Source organism: Mustelus asterias, chromosome 3, assembly GCF_964213995.1.
Source record: "Mustelus asterias chromosome 3, sMusAst1.hap1.1, whole genome shotgun sequence".
Taxonomy (NCBI): Eukaryota; Metazoa; Chordata; class Chondrichthyes; order Carcharhiniformes; family Triakidae; genus Mustelus; species Mustelus asterias.
This window is the reverse complement of record NC_135803.1, coordinates 128,501,122-128,522,174: the sequence shown is the minus strand read 5'-3', so window position 1 is coordinate 128,522,174 and position 21,053 is coordinate 128,501,122. Positions and strand designations below refer to the sequence as shown.

Sequence of the window (21,053 nt, the reverse complement as noted above, 5' to 3'; positions counted from 1 at the left end):
AACAGAATAGTTGGTCTACGATGGTGTTTATGCTCATCACATACTTCCTCCCACCCTACTTTATATAACCTCCAATCAGCATATCCTTTTAATATAGATATCCAACGTTCCATTAAATGCAGATGTTATTTGTCTCAACTACTCCATGTAATAGCAAATTCCACATTCTAGCTACTCAGTAGGTAAAGAAGTTTCTCCTAAATTTTTCATTATATTTATCAGTGACTATCATATATACCATAACCTCTGCAATCCAGAATCTTGGGACCAAGACATTTCTGGATGCCAAAGTTTTCTGGATTATAGAATAACATCTGAATGATCAACCAGTGTGGGAACCAGAAAACACTGTGGGTATAAATACTTAAACTAAAACGGTAATAAAGCATTATAAACGAGTAATGAAAATTGTTTTACTTATCCAAATACTGTATCTTCCATATTTCCACTCCAAAAAGTACCATATTAAAATGGCGCTGATCACAGAGGGAATGCCTGAGTTTGCTCAAAGAATTTCCAAACAGTTGATATTTCAGAAAACAGACTTCAGAACTGGAAAGGTTCCAGTATGATGCCTAGTTTTGAACTCCTCACAAGTGGAGGAGTTGTCATAACTGTCACATCAAACACCTTTATAATTTTAAAGACATCTATCAAGTCTAATCAAAGTTCATTATAAGTTTAACTTAGCCTCGAAGTTGTTAATTCTATTGCTCTAGAAATATTCAAATAATGGGTTAGCATCATCTCAGAAGAGTGGACAAATTCAGTACAGTAGATACGAAAACGTCTTTCTTGGCTACGCAAATCTTGTCAAGAGTACGGATAGCCATTGCAACAAGACTACCGGAATTTAGCAATCTTACTCAGACCTTTGGGATGCCGGTGTAGCAAGCAGAAATGTATTGTCTCTGGTCAATTTACTTTTATGGGCCAGATATGACAATCTTTATTGTGCATTATAAGTGGGTTGAACGATAAAACTAGAGATGGGTGTGTATTGAGTTCCATTATCCTCTCAGCCATGTATTTCCCATTTGTGAAACAGCTGCAATTCACTCAGTGCTAAGGAATGCAAAGTTTCACAACTAAACCTCTCCAATGTTGCCTAATACTGAATTTACACTATACGTCAAAGCTGTACTGCCCACTGTGGAATTATTAAAAGCAGAACACCATTCACAAATGTATCCAGCTTGAACGCAGTCATTTATAAACCAATTTTTCAGTCACCTTTTTTGAGTCAGGTCTTTTCAGCTCGGAGACTGAAAAGCAGCCTACCACTTTATCGGCCTTATTCTGAAGGTTGGAAGGACAAGACAGGCTTAGCTACACTGCCAATAATTGGGGGGAAAAAAAACATCTTGGGACTCCAGTTTACATAATTCCACACATCAATTTTATATAACCTCTTTGTTCCAGCATATTAGAAATCTTAAGCAAGTGCCAATGCCTCTAACACTAAAATTTTCCTCCTCAACCCAGTTGATGCATAACACATCAACATTTTTGTACTAGCAGTTGTTATAAGAACATAAGAAATAGGAGCAGGAGTAGGCCATCTAGCCCCTCGAGCCTGCCCCGCCATTCAATAAGATCATGGCTGATCTGACGTGGATCAGTACCACTTACCCGCCTGATCCCCATAACCCTTAATTCCCTTACCGATCAGGAATCCATCCATCCGCGCTTTAAACATATTCAGCGAGGTAGCCTCCACCACCTCATTGGGCGGAGAATTCCAGAGATTCACCACCCTCTGGGAGAAGAAGTTCCTCCTCAACTTTGTCTTAAACCGACTCCCCTTTATTTTGAGGCTGTGTCCTCTAGTTTTAACTTCCTTACTAAGTGGAAAGAATCTCTCCGCCTCCACCCTATCCAGCCCCCGCATTATCTTATAAGTCTCCATAAGATCCCCCCCTCATCCTTCTAAACTCCAACGATTGTTTAAACATGCTCATTCCTCCATGCATTTTCAAGTAATTTCACAAAATTATAAACCCTCCAACAAAAAGAGAATCAAAATTATACTCTAGAAGTCAAGTAGTCTTGATCACTTAGTACTATAAATCGTGCTCCTGAAACAGGTCAAAAGCAATGCCTAGCCATATCCATTTCTCTTTTCCCTTTAACATTGGGATGAACAGGATTGGAATGTGAAAACCACTGAATTTTGAGTGGTTACATAAAACAATGCTCAATATTGGTCTTCCTTGGACTGTGTGGCTTTTGCTACCAAATAAACCTGTTGGACTTTAACCTGGTGTTGTTAAACTTCTTACTTCCTTGGATTACCAGAGAGGGAGTCAATTATATGAAATCTGAAATCAAAATTTCTATTCAGATGTTTGTCTAATTATTTTTTTATTTAACATGCCATTAGTAAAATAATTTATGATGTGGTCTCTAAACTTAAGCAAATATATATCTCATACCTAGTAAAAGAGCAAAATACCAGATGCTGGAAATCTGAAATAAAAACAAAAATTGCTGGAAATACTCAGGTCAGGCAGCATCTGTGTAGGGAAACAGTTAACATTCTAGATCAGTGATGACTTAAACAGATCTGATTAAGAATCATCATAAACTTGCAACATTATCTCCACGGATGCAATCTCTTGAGCATTTTCAGCAGCTTGTGTTTTACATCACATATCTAAATCTCCTCTCAACATTAAGAGAACTTCTCTTTTGGAATGAAGAATCCATGTTATTAACAGTGCTTCCCAAACTTTTACCCACTGTGACCCCATTTTGAGGCTTGCCTGACCTCAGAGCAGGAGGGAGGAAGATGGGGGTTACAGCGGAGAGCGCTGGGGGGAGCTGTTTGAGGGCAAGGGGTGATTAAATTACTGGGCTTTTAAAACACTCGTTTTTTTGAAGCGGGAATTAAGCCTCATACTGGTCAGTTATCCCATGCACTGCTGCCTCACAGCTCCAGGGACCTGGATTCGATTCCCAGCTTGGGTCACTGTGTGTGTGGAGTTTGTACATTCTCTGTGTCTGTGTGGGTTTCCTCCCAGTCCAAAGATGTGCGGGCTAGGTGCACTGGTCATGCTAAATTACCCCTTACTGTCCCAGGATGTGTAGATTGGAGGGATAACGAGGTAAATATGTGGGGTTACTGGGATGAGGCCTGGGTAGGATTGTTGTCGATGCAGACACGATGGACTGAATGGCCTCCTTCTGCACTGTATGGTTTCTATGATTCTACATGGATTTGTAAGGATAACGTAAGTTACAAAATCCATCTTATGTTCTAACGAATTGTCAGTTCACAGTCCAGTTCATGTAAACTACCGGGACTTGATGGTTTGAGTTATAAGGAGAGGCTGGATAGACTGGGACTTTTTTCTCTGGAGTGTAGAAGGCTGAGGGGTGACCTCAGAGGTCTATAAAATAATGAGGGGCATAGATCAGCTCGGTAGTCAATATCTTTTCCCAAAGGTAGGGGAGTCTGAAACTAGAAGGGATAGGTTTAAGGTGAGAGGGGAGAGATACAAAAAGGTTCAGAGTGGCAATTTTTTCACACAGTGTGGTATCTGGAACAAGCTGCCTGAGGTAATAGTAGAGGCAGGTACAATTTTGTCTTTTAAAAAGCGTTTAGACAGTTACATGGGTAAGATGGGTCTAGAGGGATATGGGCCAAATGCAGGCAATTGGGATTAGCTTAGGGATTTTAAAAAAGGGCAGCATGGATAAGTTGGGCCGAAGGGCCCGTTTCCATGCTGTAAACCTCTATGACTCTAAACAAATAGTCAAACTGTAGTCAGACATCCCATGTTCTCTGAAACCAAGTGGCAGATGCCACCCGAAAAAACTTCTATGGTTTGCTCATCAACTCCTCCCAGAGGCTTTTCATGCTGTGCGCCAACTGGTCTGGATCTGTGTCTCCCACAAGGGTTTCCAATGAGCTCTGACGAAGGGTCATCTAGACTCGAAACATTCTCTCCCCACAGATGCTGTCAAACCTGCTGAGATTTCGCAGCATTTTCTGTTTTTGTTTCAGATTCCAGCATCTGCAGTATTTTGCTTTTCTCTCAGGGTATTCAATCTTCACTCTCAAAGTATGTGCCTTGGAATCTTTTCCCAAACTACACTTTCTCTCAACGTCTTCACCAAGGATCAACCTGTCTTTGTGGTATTCTTCTGCCCTGCCAAATGCATTCAAGCTTTGCCTTTCACGGTCTCCCAGGTACCCAGCTATGCCAAAGGGACACCACTGTTTCACAAGCACTTAGTAAGGAGTCATCAACCTTCCGATCACCATGGATCTCTGGTTTCTTACAATCCAAAATTGTCCCAGGTCTGCCTTGTTCTTAACACACAAATACCTTAATTTGGGAGTCTTTCTCTGCTCCTCACTAAGTTTTTCCCCAGGTTCCTGTTATTTTCCTTTGACCAGAAGCTCTTCTTGGAACTTACTTGTGTTCTTCTCTCTGATTTTGGGACGTTTCTGTCCTTTAGCTTCAGGGTCTTGCTTTCTGTCCGTGTATTGTTCTGCTTGATCTGGCAATTTCTGTGGAATGCAACTTTCTTGTAGGTCACCTTGTTCCAACTGAATTCAAACTGCTTTTGCTTTTCTGTGTGAACCTTAGGTTGCTGGGCAATAGCCCATTTTATTTTTGCCCCGAGTTATATAAACCTAATTAAAAGCAGGCACGTAAACAAACTCAGACTTGGACACAATTTTTAAAAATGAAACTGACTTAAAGCTATACCTTGTTCTTAACACACAAATACAAACAAAAATTAACCTATTTCCTAACACTATCTTTATGGTTGATTGCATCAATTTATGAAACTGTCCTGTACCATATCACTGAAGTACTGCTTATGAAAATGTAAGCCACATCCATTTGTTCTTGAACACAGCTAGACTCTGCAGCAATGCAAATGTCTAAAAGGAATGTGCCTTGTTTTTGGAGGTGGTGACAAGACTGGAAAAACAGGTGTGTTCTGTTTAGAACTGAACTAATTAATGGTGTGGTCCAAAACCATGACAAGCTTTGATAATTTCTTTGTTTACTGTTTCCACTGATAGAACAATCAGTAACCTGAAAATAAATTAAAAAGACAATTGGTAAGAGAACCAGAGACGAGAATTGTTTAAATAAATGCAGGGAAGTGGGATAACTGAAATGACTTCATATTAAGATTAATACGAAAACGTGTATTAGTAGGTTTTGAATTAACATTCTTGGAGCAGGCAAACTAACAACATTAGAATAGTCAAATGCAGTGAGCTCTTTTTCTGGGCAAGATGGGAAATTTAACCAATACTATAGATATGATGTGATATGGGACTGGTACTCTGGGAACCTAGCTATCTATAAAGCTTCATGCTCTTTGTAGCAGCATGGGTAAACAAGGTGTTAAGGAGATAAGGAAACAAGCAGGGAATTATTAGGTCCCAGACACTAATGAACCTCCTGAGGTCAAAAGCTAAGATAACAGGAAGCATGTGCAAGCATGAACGGCTCCATTCATTAATTAGATTGTGTAATGTATGGGCTAAAGCAACATCAGCCAGCAACTGCAACAATGTATTGCAATGTCAGAATCAAGAACTTTAAACCGTGACACGGACTTGTGGTTCCTAGGAAAGCAACCAGAATAGTGGATTTCTCCCAGTATATGCTTGAATATAATCTTTGCTTACTCAAAGACTTGAGAATGGTATTTTATCACAACAGCAGCAAGTTACCTAATAGTAATTTTCAAAAAGGTAACTGGATAAATACATGAAGAGGAGAAAAATCATAGGACTATGGGGAAAAGAGCAGGGTAGTGGAGTTAAATTGGTAGCTTTTTCAAAGGGTCAAATGGACTCTTCCTGTGTTGCAAGATTCTGCAAGCTGGTATTTCAAATTAATTTTAAGACATCTCCAAATAGCTACAAAGATCGACCATCAGGTGACAACTCAGCTGTGATGGTCATTGCAGATACATCTGAAGTCTGGAAATTGATGCAAAAAAGTTTGCAAATGATGCAGAAATGTTAGATTTCACATAGTGGTTTAGTGTTACCATTGACTGATTATATAGCACTTATATCTATCTAATATATACCACACACACATTTATATACACACGCACTCACTAACACATCCTGCTCTCATCTGCTAATACTGCTCATTATTCCAAGATCATCTGGAATGCAACGGGAATTATTTTCTTGACTCAAAACTTCTTAAAATGTCTCTGCCCTGTCCCTTCCACCCTCACCTCCAACAAGTGTGAGGAGCTCATGGACTTTGTCACTAAAACTGAGATAATCAGGTCAACTGCCTCTGTCAAATACCTCCCTTCCACTAGCCCTCCTTGCCAAGCTTCCTATAATGCACATCCCCCCACTGCCCTAGTCCTGAACTTGACTCTTTCTCTTCCATTTCCCCTTATTCTCTCTGAGCTCATCTTGTCCATGGGACTCACCACCTCTTCCCACAATCACCTTTCCATTAAACTGATCATCCAACTTTCCCTCATAGACCCCATGTTAGGTGACTCTCTCTCTTCAGGTTTTGCCCCTGTTCTTTAAATCTACCCATTGCTGCTTCCTCGTCAAAATAAAAATCCTTGATCCTGTCAAATCCACCTTTCTTCTCCAAATTTAATTTTGTAGTCATCTTCCAAATCGGTTCCCACCTTTCCCAGACTCCATGTTTGAATCCCTTCTAATCTGGTTTTTGCCCCTACTACAATACCAATACATTTATCCAAGTCACAGTGACATCCTAGGTGACTGTGACAAAGGTAAACTTCCCTCATCAACCTGTCTGCAGCTTTTGAATTGTTGATCCCGTCCTCCTCCTCCTCCAATGCGTCTTCACTGTCGTCAATCATGGGTGGGACTGCTCTGGCCTGGTTCCAATCTAGCCATAGCCAGAGAATCATTTGCAATGGTTCTCTTCCCCCTGCACCCCTTCTCTGGCATTATCTCTCTTAATTCTCATTCAGATGATATCCCTCAACTACGTCACCCAAAGGCACAGCATACTTTTCACATGTACACTGACGATACTCAGCTCTGCCCGACCACCTCAAGGTAATACTGGCACAACATTCTGCATTCTCCTTTCCTTCCCTATGTACAGTATGCTTCGTCTGTATAGTGCGCAAGAAATACTTTTCACTGTATACTAATACATGTGACAATAATAAATCAAATCAAATCTATCGACTCCTACAATGTTGCTAAATTATCAGATTGCTTATCCAACATCCAGTACTGGATGAGCAAAAATGTCTTCCATGTAAATATTGAAAAGTCTGTAGCTGTTTTTTCAGTCCCCACTCCAAACCCCGCTCCCTAGCTACCATCCCATCCCTCTCCGTGGCAACAGTCTGAAATTAAGCCTGTCTGTTCACAGCCTTGGTGTCATATTTGATCCCAAGATGAACTCCCTATCTCATTCACACCATCAAGATCACTTTTTTCCACCTCGAACATCGCCTGAATTCATTTGTGTCAGCTCACCTGCTGCTAAAACCCTCATTTGGGCCTCATTTGTTCATTGCTACCTCTAGACTCAACTATCCTGGCTGGTCTCCCACATTCTACCCTCCACAAATCACCCAAAACTCTGCTGCCCATGTGCCTTAACTCCATGTCTCGATCCCCTATCACTTGTGTTTATTGACCTCCACTGGCAACAAACTCATCATTTTCAATTACCTCCATGGTCTTCCTCATCTCTAAACTCCAACCCCCACAGGTCTCAGAGGTAGCGTTCCATGCTCCTCAAATCCTTGCTACTTGTGGATTGACAATTATAATTGCCTTCAATTTTGGAATTCTCTACCTCATTTGCCTCATTTAAGGGACTCCTTAAAACCTACCTCTTTGATTAAACTTTTGATCATTCTTTTTATTCTTGCCCTGGAACTGAGTGGCTTGCTAGTCCATTTGAGAGGGCAGTTAAAAGTCAACCACATTGTTGTGGATCTGGAATCATATGTAGGCCAGACCAGGTAAGAACAGCAGATTCCTTCACTTAAGGATATTCATGAACCAGGTGTGTTTTTATGATAATTGATGATGGTTTCATAGTAACTGTTACTAGCTTTCAATTCCAGATTTTAAATCCACCAGCTGCCATAGTGGGATTTGAACCTGCGTCCACAGAGCATTAGAAACATACATAGAAAATAGGTGCAGGCTGGGCCATTCAGTCATAGAATATCATAGAAACCCTACAGTACAGAAAGAGGCCATTCGGCCCATCGAGTCTGCACCGACCACAAACCCACCCAGGCCCAACCCCCATATCCCTACATATTTGCGCACTAATCCCTCTAACCTACGCATCTCAGAACACTAAAGGCAATTTTTAGCATGGCCAATCAACCTAACCCACACATCTTTGGACTGTGGGAGGAAACCCACGCAGACACGAGGAGAATGTGCAAACTCCACACAGACAGTGACCCAAGCCGGGAATCGAACCCAGGTCCCTGGAGCTGTGAAGCAGCAGTGCTAACCACTGTGCTACCGTGCCGCCTTCAAACCTGCTCCACCATTCATTATCATGACTGATCAGCAAATTCAATATCCTGATCCTGCCTTCCCCCATATCCCTTGAGCCCTTTAGCCCCAAGAGCTAAATCTAATTTGTTCTTGAAATCACAATGCTTTCACCTCAACTACTTTCTGTGGTAGTTAATTCTACAGATCACCACTCTCTGGGTGAGGAAATTTCTTCTCACCTCTGTCCTAAAAAGGTTTACCCCTTATCCTCAAACTATGACCCCCTAGTTCTGGACTCCACCAACAGAAACATTCTGCATCTACCCTGTCTAATCCTGTTAAAATTTTAAGTTTCCATGAGATCCCTCTCACCCTTCTAAACTCTAATGAATATAATCCAAACCGGCTTACTCCTGCCATCCCAGGAATCAACCTGGTGAACCTTCGCTGCACTCCCTTTATACCAAGAACATCCTTCCTCAGATAAGGAATCCAAAACTGCACACAATACTCCAGGTGTCACCAACACCCAGTAAAACATCTCTATTCCTATACTCAAATCCTCTCACTACTGCCTGCTGTATCTGCATGCTTATTTTCAGCAACTGATGCACGAGGACACCAAGATCTTGCTAAGCATCCACCTCTCTCAATGTACAAAGAATAATCTGCCTTCCTATTTTTGCTACCAAAGTGGATAACCTCACATTTATCCACATTATACTGCATCTGCCATGTATATGCCCACTCACTCAGCCTTTCCAAATAACACTGAAGCATCTCTGCATCGTCCTCACAGCTTAACTTCCCACCCAACCTTATCTGCAAATTTGGTTCAGCAATTTTAGATCATAACCTATACCCCCATCCTGTTCTGCTAGTTACTTTTTTCTCTCAATTGCTTTACTTGTAATCTTTGCTATCATAGAAACAGGAATAGGCCATTTGGCCTTTCAAGCCTGCTCTGCCATTCATTATCATGGCAGATCAAACTGCATGAAATATTTTGTCATTATATCAGTTCTGCTGTTATCACAGAGCTTTCCCTTTTGTTTTTCTAACACCTCCCAACCCCATCATTTCTGACTTTCCTTGACTCTGATGATTGGTACAACCTATCTACCTGACATCTTGGCCACTAAGGAGCAATTTAGCATGATCAATCCACCTACCCTGAGGGGAAACCAGAACACCCGGAGGAAACCCATTCAAACATGGGGAGAATGTGCAAACTCCATGCAGTTATCCAAAGCTGGAATTGAATCCAGGTCCCTGGTGCAGTGAGGCAGCAGTGCTCACCACTGTGCCACCATGCCACCCCCATTATAATCACTGCTTTCGAAATGCTGTGCCATGAAATTTTTGATGATGCATTCTTAGCAACTTCCCTACTACCAAAGGTAGGCTCACTGGTCTATAGTTCCCTGCTTTCTCGCGACCTCCCTTTTTTAAAGTCTGGGCTTCTGGAGTACTAGTCTCGTGACATTGCCTCTATGCCAACGTCTCCCCTGATCTGACTTAATATATCCTTCTAGGACTCTGATTGCCATACTTTTTTTTTAAAATAATGCTGCTGCAAAGCACCTTGGGATGTTTCATTCTGTTCAAGGCATTATATAAATTATACACAAATTACAAAGCTATAGTACATGCACCAATAACAACTAACAGAAAAAAAGTAAATAATGCACTTCTACAGAGCACCTTTCACATTATGTCCCAAAACATTTCCCAGCTAAAAGAATCATTTTAAAAATGAATGCAATCATTGTAATGTAGGCAAATATGGTAGCCAAACTGCAGAGCTCACAAAAAAGCAATGAGATCAACTAAATCTGTTTTAGTGATACTGGCTGAAGAATAAATGTTGACTGAAGGACAAGAAAAATCATCTGTTCTTCTTTTGATGTCTTAAAGGAATCTTTTATCTCCACCAAAGATGACAAGGCAGTCACTTAGATAGTCTCATCTAGAAGACAGCATCTCCAACAGTGGAGTTCTTCCTCAGCACTACAATGCAGTGGGACAGGAACCCATGATCTTCTGGCTCAGAATTGAGAATGCTACCATTGAGCCAAACTTAAGTCTTTGGCATTGTCAATTCAATTTCCACCCTTATCAAGTACCTCAATATTAGCAGGGGTCACAATTGACCTCGAGAATCCAGAATAGGATAAGGAAATGACTTCCAATCCCAAACATCATTAGAACATCCTTAGCAGCATTGTGAATACAGTATTTAGCAACAACAGCTTTTGTCGACAACGACTGCCAATTACTACTTAGACTCAAACCATTAAAAATTGTGATCTGGACAAAGCAGAGGGCTGACAGCATCCGTGGAACATATAAAGCTTTTTCTCTAGAGAAGTCTTGTGCCAACTGTTTGTAATATTTGACGAACACTCAATTTTGTCCAGGCTGCCCACTTAATCAACATCTTCCACCTTCAGTATAACTGAAGAACGGCATTAAATTCCTCCATTTACATCATATTAAAGTGGGAATGCTAGCACTGTTGTGCAAAAAAAATGTAGTTTAAATCTTCTTTGCAAAGCATGCCATCTAATTCTGCCCCAAATAACAGTCTTAAAAAAACATTCAATTCTAAATAAGGATGCTAACAACGTTAGATGAGTATCAATGACAATGATGTACAGTCATCACCATGATTTTTTTTAAACCAGAAAACAATTTCTATTTATGAACTTTTTCATACTGGGCAGTCTTGAAGAATCATATTCAGAATAGGCAAAGCAGAAAGGTTTCAAAATACCATCAGGATTTCTTTTTTGAATGTGAAGTTAATGTAAAAGCAATACAGGGTGAATATAAAAATAAATGAGTTGCAGTTAGGAATACAACATACAAGGAGAATAATTGAATTACCTCACACTGTATTGAAACCCGAAGACCAGGTGACTACAGTTAATCATGGAGGCTTCCAGGTAGTTCCGGTCTCAAACACTGCATACGCTACTTTGACGTGCAGTGCCTTACATTGGTACGCACAGTTGCTACTTTGCAAATAAGAACCAACAAGCAGCAATCAGATGGCTATTATTGGTTTAAACACAGATAACATCCCACTCTCTCTCAAACAGTGACATGGGATCGCAAGCTTCCACTAGCTTTCAATTAACACCTCAATTTAAGGATAGAATAGATGACAGTGCAACTCTCCAGAACTGTAGCCCAGATTGTGTGGTCCAATCCAGTGTGGGGGGTTTAAAACAATTTAATGAAATGGACCCACAATGCTCCTTTAATCGCAACCAGCGCAGGCATAACAATTTATCCATTCATTTGTTGAATGCTCAGACAATCTAGTTTTTCTATATGGTGGAAGCATGTCATTTGACCTAAAAGAATCTACCACACCCAAACCAAAGAGCAATTTATACAAGACCAAATAAGTTCAAAAACACCTCAATCTCAATTTAGATGCACTGCTGGTATCATGATGCTGAACATTAGAATTACAGGTAGAGTGTCTAAAACCAGCAATCAAAATTATACATAATAAAGAAATAAAGTTTGAAAAACTTAAGCTAATGAAGGTGGACTCGCAGGCTGCACTGGATTCAAAGTACAGATACACTAGTAAAGCTACCAGACAACCACAGCTGCGGTTGGGTGAGGTCAAGGGTCAGAACATTATAAAAGACCGATGCACACAGCCAACTACTAGTCTCAGCACCTAGCCGAATTGTCCTGCTGAGTTTTATTGCGCATTTCATAATTAAAATTAATGTATACAAAGCTGGACAGCAGGATTTGAGACACAAAGATGACAAATGTTAGTAAACGCGTTGTCAAATAATGTAGCCAAAAGATTCGCTCTGAAAAAGTGGGATTAGCCACATTCCAATTTCATGAGTGCTTTGAAAGGCTAACAATCTAGTTGCTAGGTAATTTCACATTTTCAAGAATACTGCATCCAGTAGATATGCAACATTGGTTACCAACACACAAATTATCTAGTGCACAAGCCACACATATAACCACAAAAATCGCATACAGAAGTTGTTTTGTTGCAAGGTTTAGCATCAGTTCACAAGCAATCAAAACAGAAAAAATGAACTATTTTCAAGTTTATGCATATTCCAAACAGCTGGCTGAAATATATGATCCTCTTTCATTGCAGCCAACAATCAAGTACAAATTCTATCTACTAATCTGTTAACAAGTGGGAGATATCCTGGTCATCACTCATCCTCCAATACCAAAGATAATCAATTGGTCATTCATCTCAATGGGCCAGAAATTAAGGTATCAGAATGTCCCACACAAAGCACTACGATTTTATTTCCTGGCCCTTTAAATCGTGTTATTTTTCTACCACAGATTGCAAGAATGCAAATTAATAAAAGCAAGGCAATGTCAATGAGGCATCTGAAACCTCATGAACATTGGGTTCAATTGTCCATTGCCTTAACCAATGAAACTCAGGAATAGCCAAACTGAATGAGAAGAAACTAGGGCAAATTAAAGCCAAATTGGATGCCAAAAGAGAAACAGAGCAGGAAAAGAAGACACGATTGAGAGACAGGAAAGATTTCTTTTCAAAGCACCTCTGGAATTAACTCACTGCCTGTGGGAATGCAACTCTAGCACGTCAATTATTTCCTTTCTGAGCTTCCAAAGTTGAGCTGTCAGGATCCATGAATTCCATCATTAACAGGGTTCTTATGTAATAAAATTTCAGCTCAAATACATTTACAATGCTAAATCAAGCTATTTCTCAGCACTTGGAGCTTCTGGTCTTGCAAAACCAATGGCAAACCATTGCACATTGGTCAATTTCTGGCAATTCACAATTCTCATGGCGTGCATCTTTTCCTCACCACAAAATTTTTTTTTAAATGTACCAATAACAATAGGCACCATGAACTGGTCATTACTTTTCCAATTTCAGGGCCATTGCTGCAATACAGTATATAAACCCAGTCAAGTTTGCTTCAAAATTACTTAATGCAAAAAAGTGATTAATTGAAGTGCTCTTGGACATTGAGGGTAAGGAAGGAGATGCATGAGAGAAAATTAGACTTTTATTTCCACGTTTCTTACACTGTTGATGAGTTGGGCAACACATCATTAAAATTTAATTCAGTTGGATCCTATGGCATTTAATTAGGCAACTCGGAATATAGGAACGTTCATCATTTCTTAGCTAACACAACCCAGCCAGATAAATGATAATTTATTGCAAATGTAGATTTGCTGTCATGTTATACTTTGAACAAATAAAGATTAAAACATCTATATAGGCTTTTGAGTGATAGAAAGTCTCAAGGTGCTCCACAGCAGCATTAATAAGCAACGTATGAACCAAGCCACATAGGGAGATATTCGGTAAAATGATCAAAGCTTGGTCAAGGAAGTAGGTTTAAAGAGTGTCTAGAGAAGCAGAGAGTTGCAACAAAGATATTCTAGAGGTTAGAGCCTAGGCAACGGAACGCATAATGTATTTAAAATTAGGGATACACAAGGGGCCTGTATTAAAGTGCAGATACCTTGGAGGACTGTGGAGCTGGAGATTACAGAAACAGGGAGAGCGAGATTTGAAACATAGAAGATTTGAAATCAAGAATTAAAAATGTTAAAATCAAATCATTGCTTGATCACAACCAATGTAGGTCAGCAAGCTTGGGGGTGATAGGGTAACGGCTCTTGTGGCAAGTTAAGAACGGGTAGCAGAATTTTGAATGACATCAAGATTGGATTACCTCAAGTTTATGGAGGTTAAAATATGGGAGATGAGTCAGGAGTATGTTGGAATAGTCAAATCTAGAGGTAACAAAGACATGAATGTGGAATTCTGCAACAGATGAGCTGAGACAGGGGTGAAGTTGGGCCAAGTTATGAAGGTGGGACAATGAAGTCTTAATGATGGCACACCTATATAGAAACTGAAATAAGCAGGAGGCGGCCATTCGGCCCTTCAAGCCTGCTCCACCATTCACTTTGATCATGGCTGATCAGCGAATTCAATATCCTGGTCCCCCCTCCCCCTCCCATATCCCTTTAGCCTCAAAAGCCATATCTAATTTCTTCTTGAAATCAGACAATGTTTTGGCCTCAACTACATTCTGTGGTAGTGAATTCCACACATTCACCATCCTCTGGGTGAAGAAATTTCTCCTCACCTCTAAAAGATTTACTCTTTAACCTCAAACTGTGACTCCTAATTCTGGACTCCCCCACCATTGGGAACATTCTTTCTGAATCTACCCTGTCTAACCCTGTTAGAATTTGAAAAGTTTCTATGAGATCTCCTCTCACTCTTCTAAACTCCAGTGAATATAATCCTACCAATTTAGTTTCTCCTCATATGTCAGACCTGCCATCCCAGGAATCAACCTGGTAAACCTTCACTGTACTCTCTATAGCAAGGACATCCTTCCTCAGGTGAGGACACCAAAACTGCACACAAAACTCCAGGCCTCACCAACGCCCTATACAATTGCAGCAAAACTCAAATCTTCGTTATGAAGGCCAACATACCATTTACCTTCTTTACTGCCTGCTGTACCTGTGTGCTTACTTTCAGCGACTGATACACGAGGACTCCAAGGTCTCACTGAATATCCACCTCCCTCAATTCACACCCAGTCAAGTAATAATCTGTCTTCCTATTATTGCTACTTAAATGGATAACCTCACATTTATCCACATTGTACTGCATACGCCATGCATATGCCCACACACTCAGCTTATCCAAATCACGCTGAAGCATCTCTGCATCCTTCTCACAATTCACCCTCCCACCCAACTTTGTATCATCTGCAAATTTGAAGATAATACATTCAGTTTCCTCTTCCAAATCATTAATATATGTGAACAGTTAGGGTCCTAGCACAGATCCCTGCAGAACCCCACTAGTCACTGACTACCAATCAGAAAAAGACCCATTTATGCCAAGTCTTTGCTTCCTATCTGCTAACCAGTTTTCCATCCATCTCAAGATATTACCTGCAATCCCATGTGCTTTAATGTGAGTCGGTTATGTGAGACCTTGTTGAAAGCCTTCTTAAAGTCTAAATAAACCACATCCATTGGTTCTCCTCTGTCAACTCTGAGTTATATCCTCAAAGAATTCCAATAGATTTGTCAAGCATGATTTCCCTTTTGCAAATCCATGCTGACTTTCAACCTTACAAAGGTTGAAAGCTCATCAATGTGACACCAATGTTGCCAACAGACTGACTTAATCTCAGACCACAACCAGTAAAGAGCTGAAGTCAGTAGCCACAGAATGGAGTTTGGAGTGGGAACCAAAACAATAGTTTCACTCTTCCCAATATAATCAGAGGGAATTGTTGCTCATCCAGCACCAGATGTTGGCGAAGCTATCTGATAACCATGGAGAAGTTAAGAGAGGTAGTGATGTGTACAGATCCTTGTCAGATACCAGAGGTAAGGTGAGAGGCCAGGAAGATAAACCATTGCAACGGACTCTCTGGCTATGACTAGATAGTTAACCAGGTGAGAGTAGTCTCACTCAAGTAGACAATAATGGAGAGACATTGAGAGAGGATGGTGTAGTCAACAATGTCATTGGTTGCAGACAGGTCAAGGAGGAGAGAAAAGTTCATCTCTGTCAGTCACATCTGTGTTGTTGGTAATACATTCAGTACTGTGGCCGGGGGGAGAAACCTGACCAGAGGGATTCAAACATGGAGCTCCAGGAAAGCTGAGAATGGACTTGAGAGAAAAGGGAAGTTGCAGGTGAGACAGTAGTTGCAAGAGCGGGAGTCAAAAAAGATTTTTTCAAGGGGAGGGATGGCAATGACAGCAGATTAAAATTAGTAAACCATTATATTTTGTCACAGCAGCCAATCAGTTCAGATACCACAGCAGCACAAATACTGCAAGTTATCAACTGGTCAAGTATAAAGTTCCAATTATTTATTCCACGTTAACATAGTCTGCATGAGGTTCATATATGTCCAAGGCCATCATTCAATAGATAGATACAGCAAAGGATCAGGGGCAAGGGAAGATAATTTTTTCCCCAGACACAGCAAGCTGTTCCAACTTGTAGTACGCTGCCTCCACTATAAAATAAACGTTTGGGGGCTATGGGGAAAAAAGTATCAGCGAGACTAATTGGAAAGCTCTTTCAAACAGCTGGCATTGGCACTATGGGCTGAATTGTCTCCTTTTCTGTAGTGATTTCAAGTAACATGTCAACTGTACACAACATTTTATTATGGCTTTAAGTCCACTGATTGCATAATTACATCTTGTATACCACTGATGTGACAAGGTACTTCATAGATCAAATTATATGGCAGCACTTCCTCTTTATGTAGTGCACCACAGAAAGTGTTACAGAACTGAAGCTGACCTCCCAAATTTGGTAGCCTTTCAAAAGGTGCACATTTGCTATAAAGGAAACCACCAGTAGCATCCCATCCGAATTTAGTCAATTCCAATGGCATTTGGAAAACGCTGAAACTATTCTCGAGATAATAAACAACCACACGCTTCCAGCATCTTCCACCGGACCCAAAACCCTACATGAGGCCGGGACGGACAATCCCAACTCATATGGTCGGGTTAACAAGACAAAGAAATGGGTGTTCCGTCAAATAAAACCGAGTGAAAGAGGGTCAGCAACGCCCATACTGCATCACTGTGGATGAAGATGAAATCTGAAGTGCGACGAAACGGGCCAGAGACTCTTCAGAAGACCTTGCATAAAGGCAAGTACGAGCGCCCCATCGGCTTGGAGCTACCATAAAGGTCTGGCCAGGTCACCACACTAAGTACGGAATTCCACATTTCAGATCACATGCTGGCTTTCTCTGGTCCATTTGGCACTTACCTGTTTTTCCCCTCAAGAGCCAGAATCAAAAATAAAGATTGAGTATTTATTTTCTCATTTGCTAACATTCCCTAATTAAGAGGAAGGAAGGGGGTCTGTTCTTCCCCCCTCCTCACTTGCCGCTCTCCAGCAACGAATTGTTGGCCGGTTGCATCAAGAGGTGAAACTCTGTGCGCTCTGCGTGTTAACACATTTAAAAAGCACCTTTCTTTTCTTTGTTCTTCTTGGGGATCTGAAAACTCTTCCGAACGTGATCTTCGGCGGTTTTGTGAACGGCGGAGGCTCCGTGCTCCTCGCTTTCGGCAGCGAGTGGGTGAGGAGCGGGAGCCGTGTCGGCTCGGAGCGGCCCGGGCCCGGGGCCTGGTGCCGCCGCCAGCGGCCCGCTCGCTGCTTCGCCATTTTGTTGTTTGGATTTCGAGGCGTTCCGGAGGAGAGACGATGGCTTCGCCCTGCCGCCGGCTCTGAGGCCGCTCTCGCCGCTCGGGTGCCTCTCCCGGCCGTCCTCTTTCAGAACCGGGAGCCCACTCGCCTCAGTCTCGCTATGAGAAGCCATTGTTTTTTTTTGTATATATATGTGCTAGGTTTTTAAGCGGGTTGTGTGTGTGTGTGTCTGTCAGCAGCGCCGCCGCCGCCTCTCTAATCTCCCTGCGCCATGCTCCCTCTGCTCCTTCTCCTCGCGCACTGGGGGGTGGGGCCACGGCCGCCAGCCAATCACACAGCGCCTGGCTGCGCGCCGTATAAAAGGGGCGGCTGGCGCAGGAAGGTCATTATTTGAGCAGCGACGGAGGTGGGCAGCACAACCCAGCCCAGCCAGGGAGGTGGGCAGCACAACTCAGCTTAGCCAGGGAGGTGGGCAGCACAACCCAGCCAGGGAGGTGGGCAGCACAACCCAGCCGGGGAGGTGGGCAGCAGAACCCAGCCCAGCCAGGGAGGTGGGCAGCAGAACCCAGCCCAGCCAGGGAGGTGGGCAGCACAGCCCAGCCAGGGAGTGGGCAGCACAGCCCAGCCAGGGAGGTGGGCAGCACAACCCAGCCCAGCCAGGGAGGTGGGCAGCACAACCCAGCCAGGGAGGTGGGCAGCACAACCCAGCCAGGGAGGTGGGCAGCACAACCCAGCCCAGCCAGGGAGGTGGGCAGCACAACTCAGCCCAGCCAGGGAGGTGGGCAGCACAGCCCAGCCCAGCCAGGGAGGTGGGCAGCACAACTCAGCCCCGCCAGGGAGGTGGGCAGCAGAACCCAGCCCAGCCAGGGAGGTGGGCAGCACAACCCAACCCAGCCAGGGAGGTGGGCAGGAGAACCCAGCCCAGCCAGGGAGGTGGGCAGCAGAACCCAGCCAGGGAGATGGGCAGCACAACCCAGCCAGGGAGGTGGGCAGCACAACCCAGCCCAGCCAGGGAGGTGGGCAGCACAACCCAGCCAGGGAGGTGGGCAGCACAACCCAGCCCAGCCAGGGAGGTGGGCAGCAGAACGCAGCCCAGCCAGGGAGGTGGGCAGCAGAACGCAGCCAGGGAGGTGGGCAGCCCAGCCAGGGAGGTGGGCAGCACAACCCAGCCCAGCCAGGGAGGTGGGCAGCAGAACGCAGCCCAGCCAGGGAGGTGGGCAGCACAACCCAGCCCAGCCAGGGGGATGGGCAGCCCAGACAGGGAGTTGGGTAGCACAGAGCCCAGCCACATGGGCAGCCCAGCCAGGAGATGGGCAGCACACAGCCCAGACAGGGAAGTGGGCAGCACAGAGCCCAGCCAAGGAGGTGGGCAGCCAAACCTCCAGCCCATTCAAGGAGGTGGGCAGCACAGCCCAGCCAGGGGGGTGGGCAGCCCAGACAGGGAGGTGGGTAGCACAGAGCCCAGCCCAGCCAGGTGGGCAGCACACAGCCCAGACAGGGAGGTGGGCAGCCCAGTCCAGACAGGGAGGTGGGTAGCACAGAGCCCAGCCAGGTGGGCAGCCCAGCCCAGCCAAGGAGGTGAGCAGCCATGCCAAGGAGGTGCCCAGCCCAGACAGGGAGGTGAGCAGCACACAGCGCACCCCAGCCAGAGAGGTGGGCAGCCCAGCCCAGACAAGGAGATGGACAACCCAGACAGGGAGGTGGGTAGCACAGAGCTCAGCCCAGCCAAGTGGGCAGCCCAACCCCCAGCCCAGCCAGGGAGGTGGGCAGCACGGCAGGAATCAGGGAGATGGGCAGCACAGGAGGAATCAGGGAGATGGGCAGGTAGCACAGCACAGCAACAACAAGGGCAATGGGCAGCGCAGCAGCAACAAGGGCAATGGGCAGCGCAGCAGCAACCAGGGAGATGGGCAGTACAGCACAGGTGATTGGCACTACATCTACAAACATTCACTCACTCCACCACCGACGCTCAGTAGCAGCTGTGTGTACTCTCTACAAGGTGCACTGCAGCAGTTCACCAAAGATCCTTATTCAGCACTTTCCAAACCCACGACCACTTCCATCTAGAAGGACAAGGGCAGCAGATACGTGTAAACACCACCACCTGCAAGATCCCCTCGAAGCCACTCACCATCCTGGCTTGGAAATATATCAGGTTAAAGTCCAACAGGTTTGTTTGGTGTCACAAGCTTTCACGAGTATCGCGACCTGTAAAGACTCGCACTTCAACCATTATCTTGCAATTGAGTCTCTGTCTATATATGCCGTGTTTGTGAATCCACCTCTCCACTCACCTGATGAAGGAGCAGCTCTCCGAAAGCTTATGATACCAAATAAACCTGTTGGACTTTAAGCTGGTGTGTGAGACTTCTTACTGTGCCCACCTCAGTCCAATGCCGGTATCTCCACATCATGGAAATATATCGCCATTCTTTCACAGTCACTTGGTCAAAATCCTGGAATTCTCTCCCTAATGGCACATGGACTGTATCGATTCAAGAAGACAGCTCACCACCACCTTCTCAAGGGCAACTAGGAATGGGCAATAAATGCAGGCCAGCCAGCAACGCCCATGCCCCACGAATGAATAGAAAACAAACAAACCAGGGAAATGGGTTGCACAGCACAACAGCAACCAGGGATATGGGCAGCACAACAGCAGCAACAACCAGGGAGATGGGCAGCCTGTACAGCAGCAACCAGAGAGATGTGCAGCACAACACTGTTGTACTGAAGTACCTTGGAGTGCAACCTTTTCTCCATAGACAACATTTAAAGTAACGGCAGCATTTGTAAGACCATTGTAAAATGTCTGAAACGTTTCCTGTACTGTATTGAAGCATCTCAGAATGTTACTTGGTGAATGTAAAGAACCTGAATATTATTGTTTTTTGTGTGATGGTCATTTTGGAATGATTGTATGAATGGAATATATTTTTGGAAAAAAAAGTATAACCTCCTAACACTGAATATCAACACTGTGCAGCAATATTATAGGATTGGATTTGATTTATTATGATATAGTGAAAAGTATTGTTTCTTGCGTGCTGTACAGACAAAAGAGAAAGTATTAAAATTATTGAAAGTATTAAAATTTTGCGTGGCACAGTGGTGAGCACTGGTTCACTTACGGCCTCGGGTGGAGTTTGTACGTTTTCCCTGTTTTTGCGTGGTTTTCCTCCGGGTGCTCCGGTTTCCTCGCACAGTCCAAAGATGTGCGGGTTAGGCTGATTGGCCATGCTAAATTGGTGTAAGAGGGTTATGTGGATAGAGCCTGGGTGGGATTGTTGTGTGGTGCAGGCTCGAAGGGCCGAATGGCCTCCTTCTCCACTGTAGGGATTCCACAATTCTACGATACACTGAGGC

At 43.6% G+C, this 21,053-nt stretch overlaps 1 protein-coding gene across 3 annotated transcripts in view; it reads right to left on the bottom strand.

The window, feature by feature from the left end:
- The window catches only part of LOC144491585 (protein TASOR-like), a 58,243-nt gene extending 40,257 nt beyond the window's left edge, over positions 1–17,986 (bottom strand). For all 3 annotated transcript variants that reach the window (XM_078209607.1, XM_078209609.1, XM_078209608.1), the window contains exon 1: positions 17,508–17,986. In XM_078209607.1, coding sequence (XP_078065733.1) covers positions 17,508–17,856 — 349 coding nt within the window. In that variant the 5' untranslated portion in view covers positions 17,857–17,986. The remainder of the gene's footprint in view (positions 1–17,507) is intronic.
- Between the last annotated feature and the right edge of the window lie 3,067 nt (positions 17,987–21,053).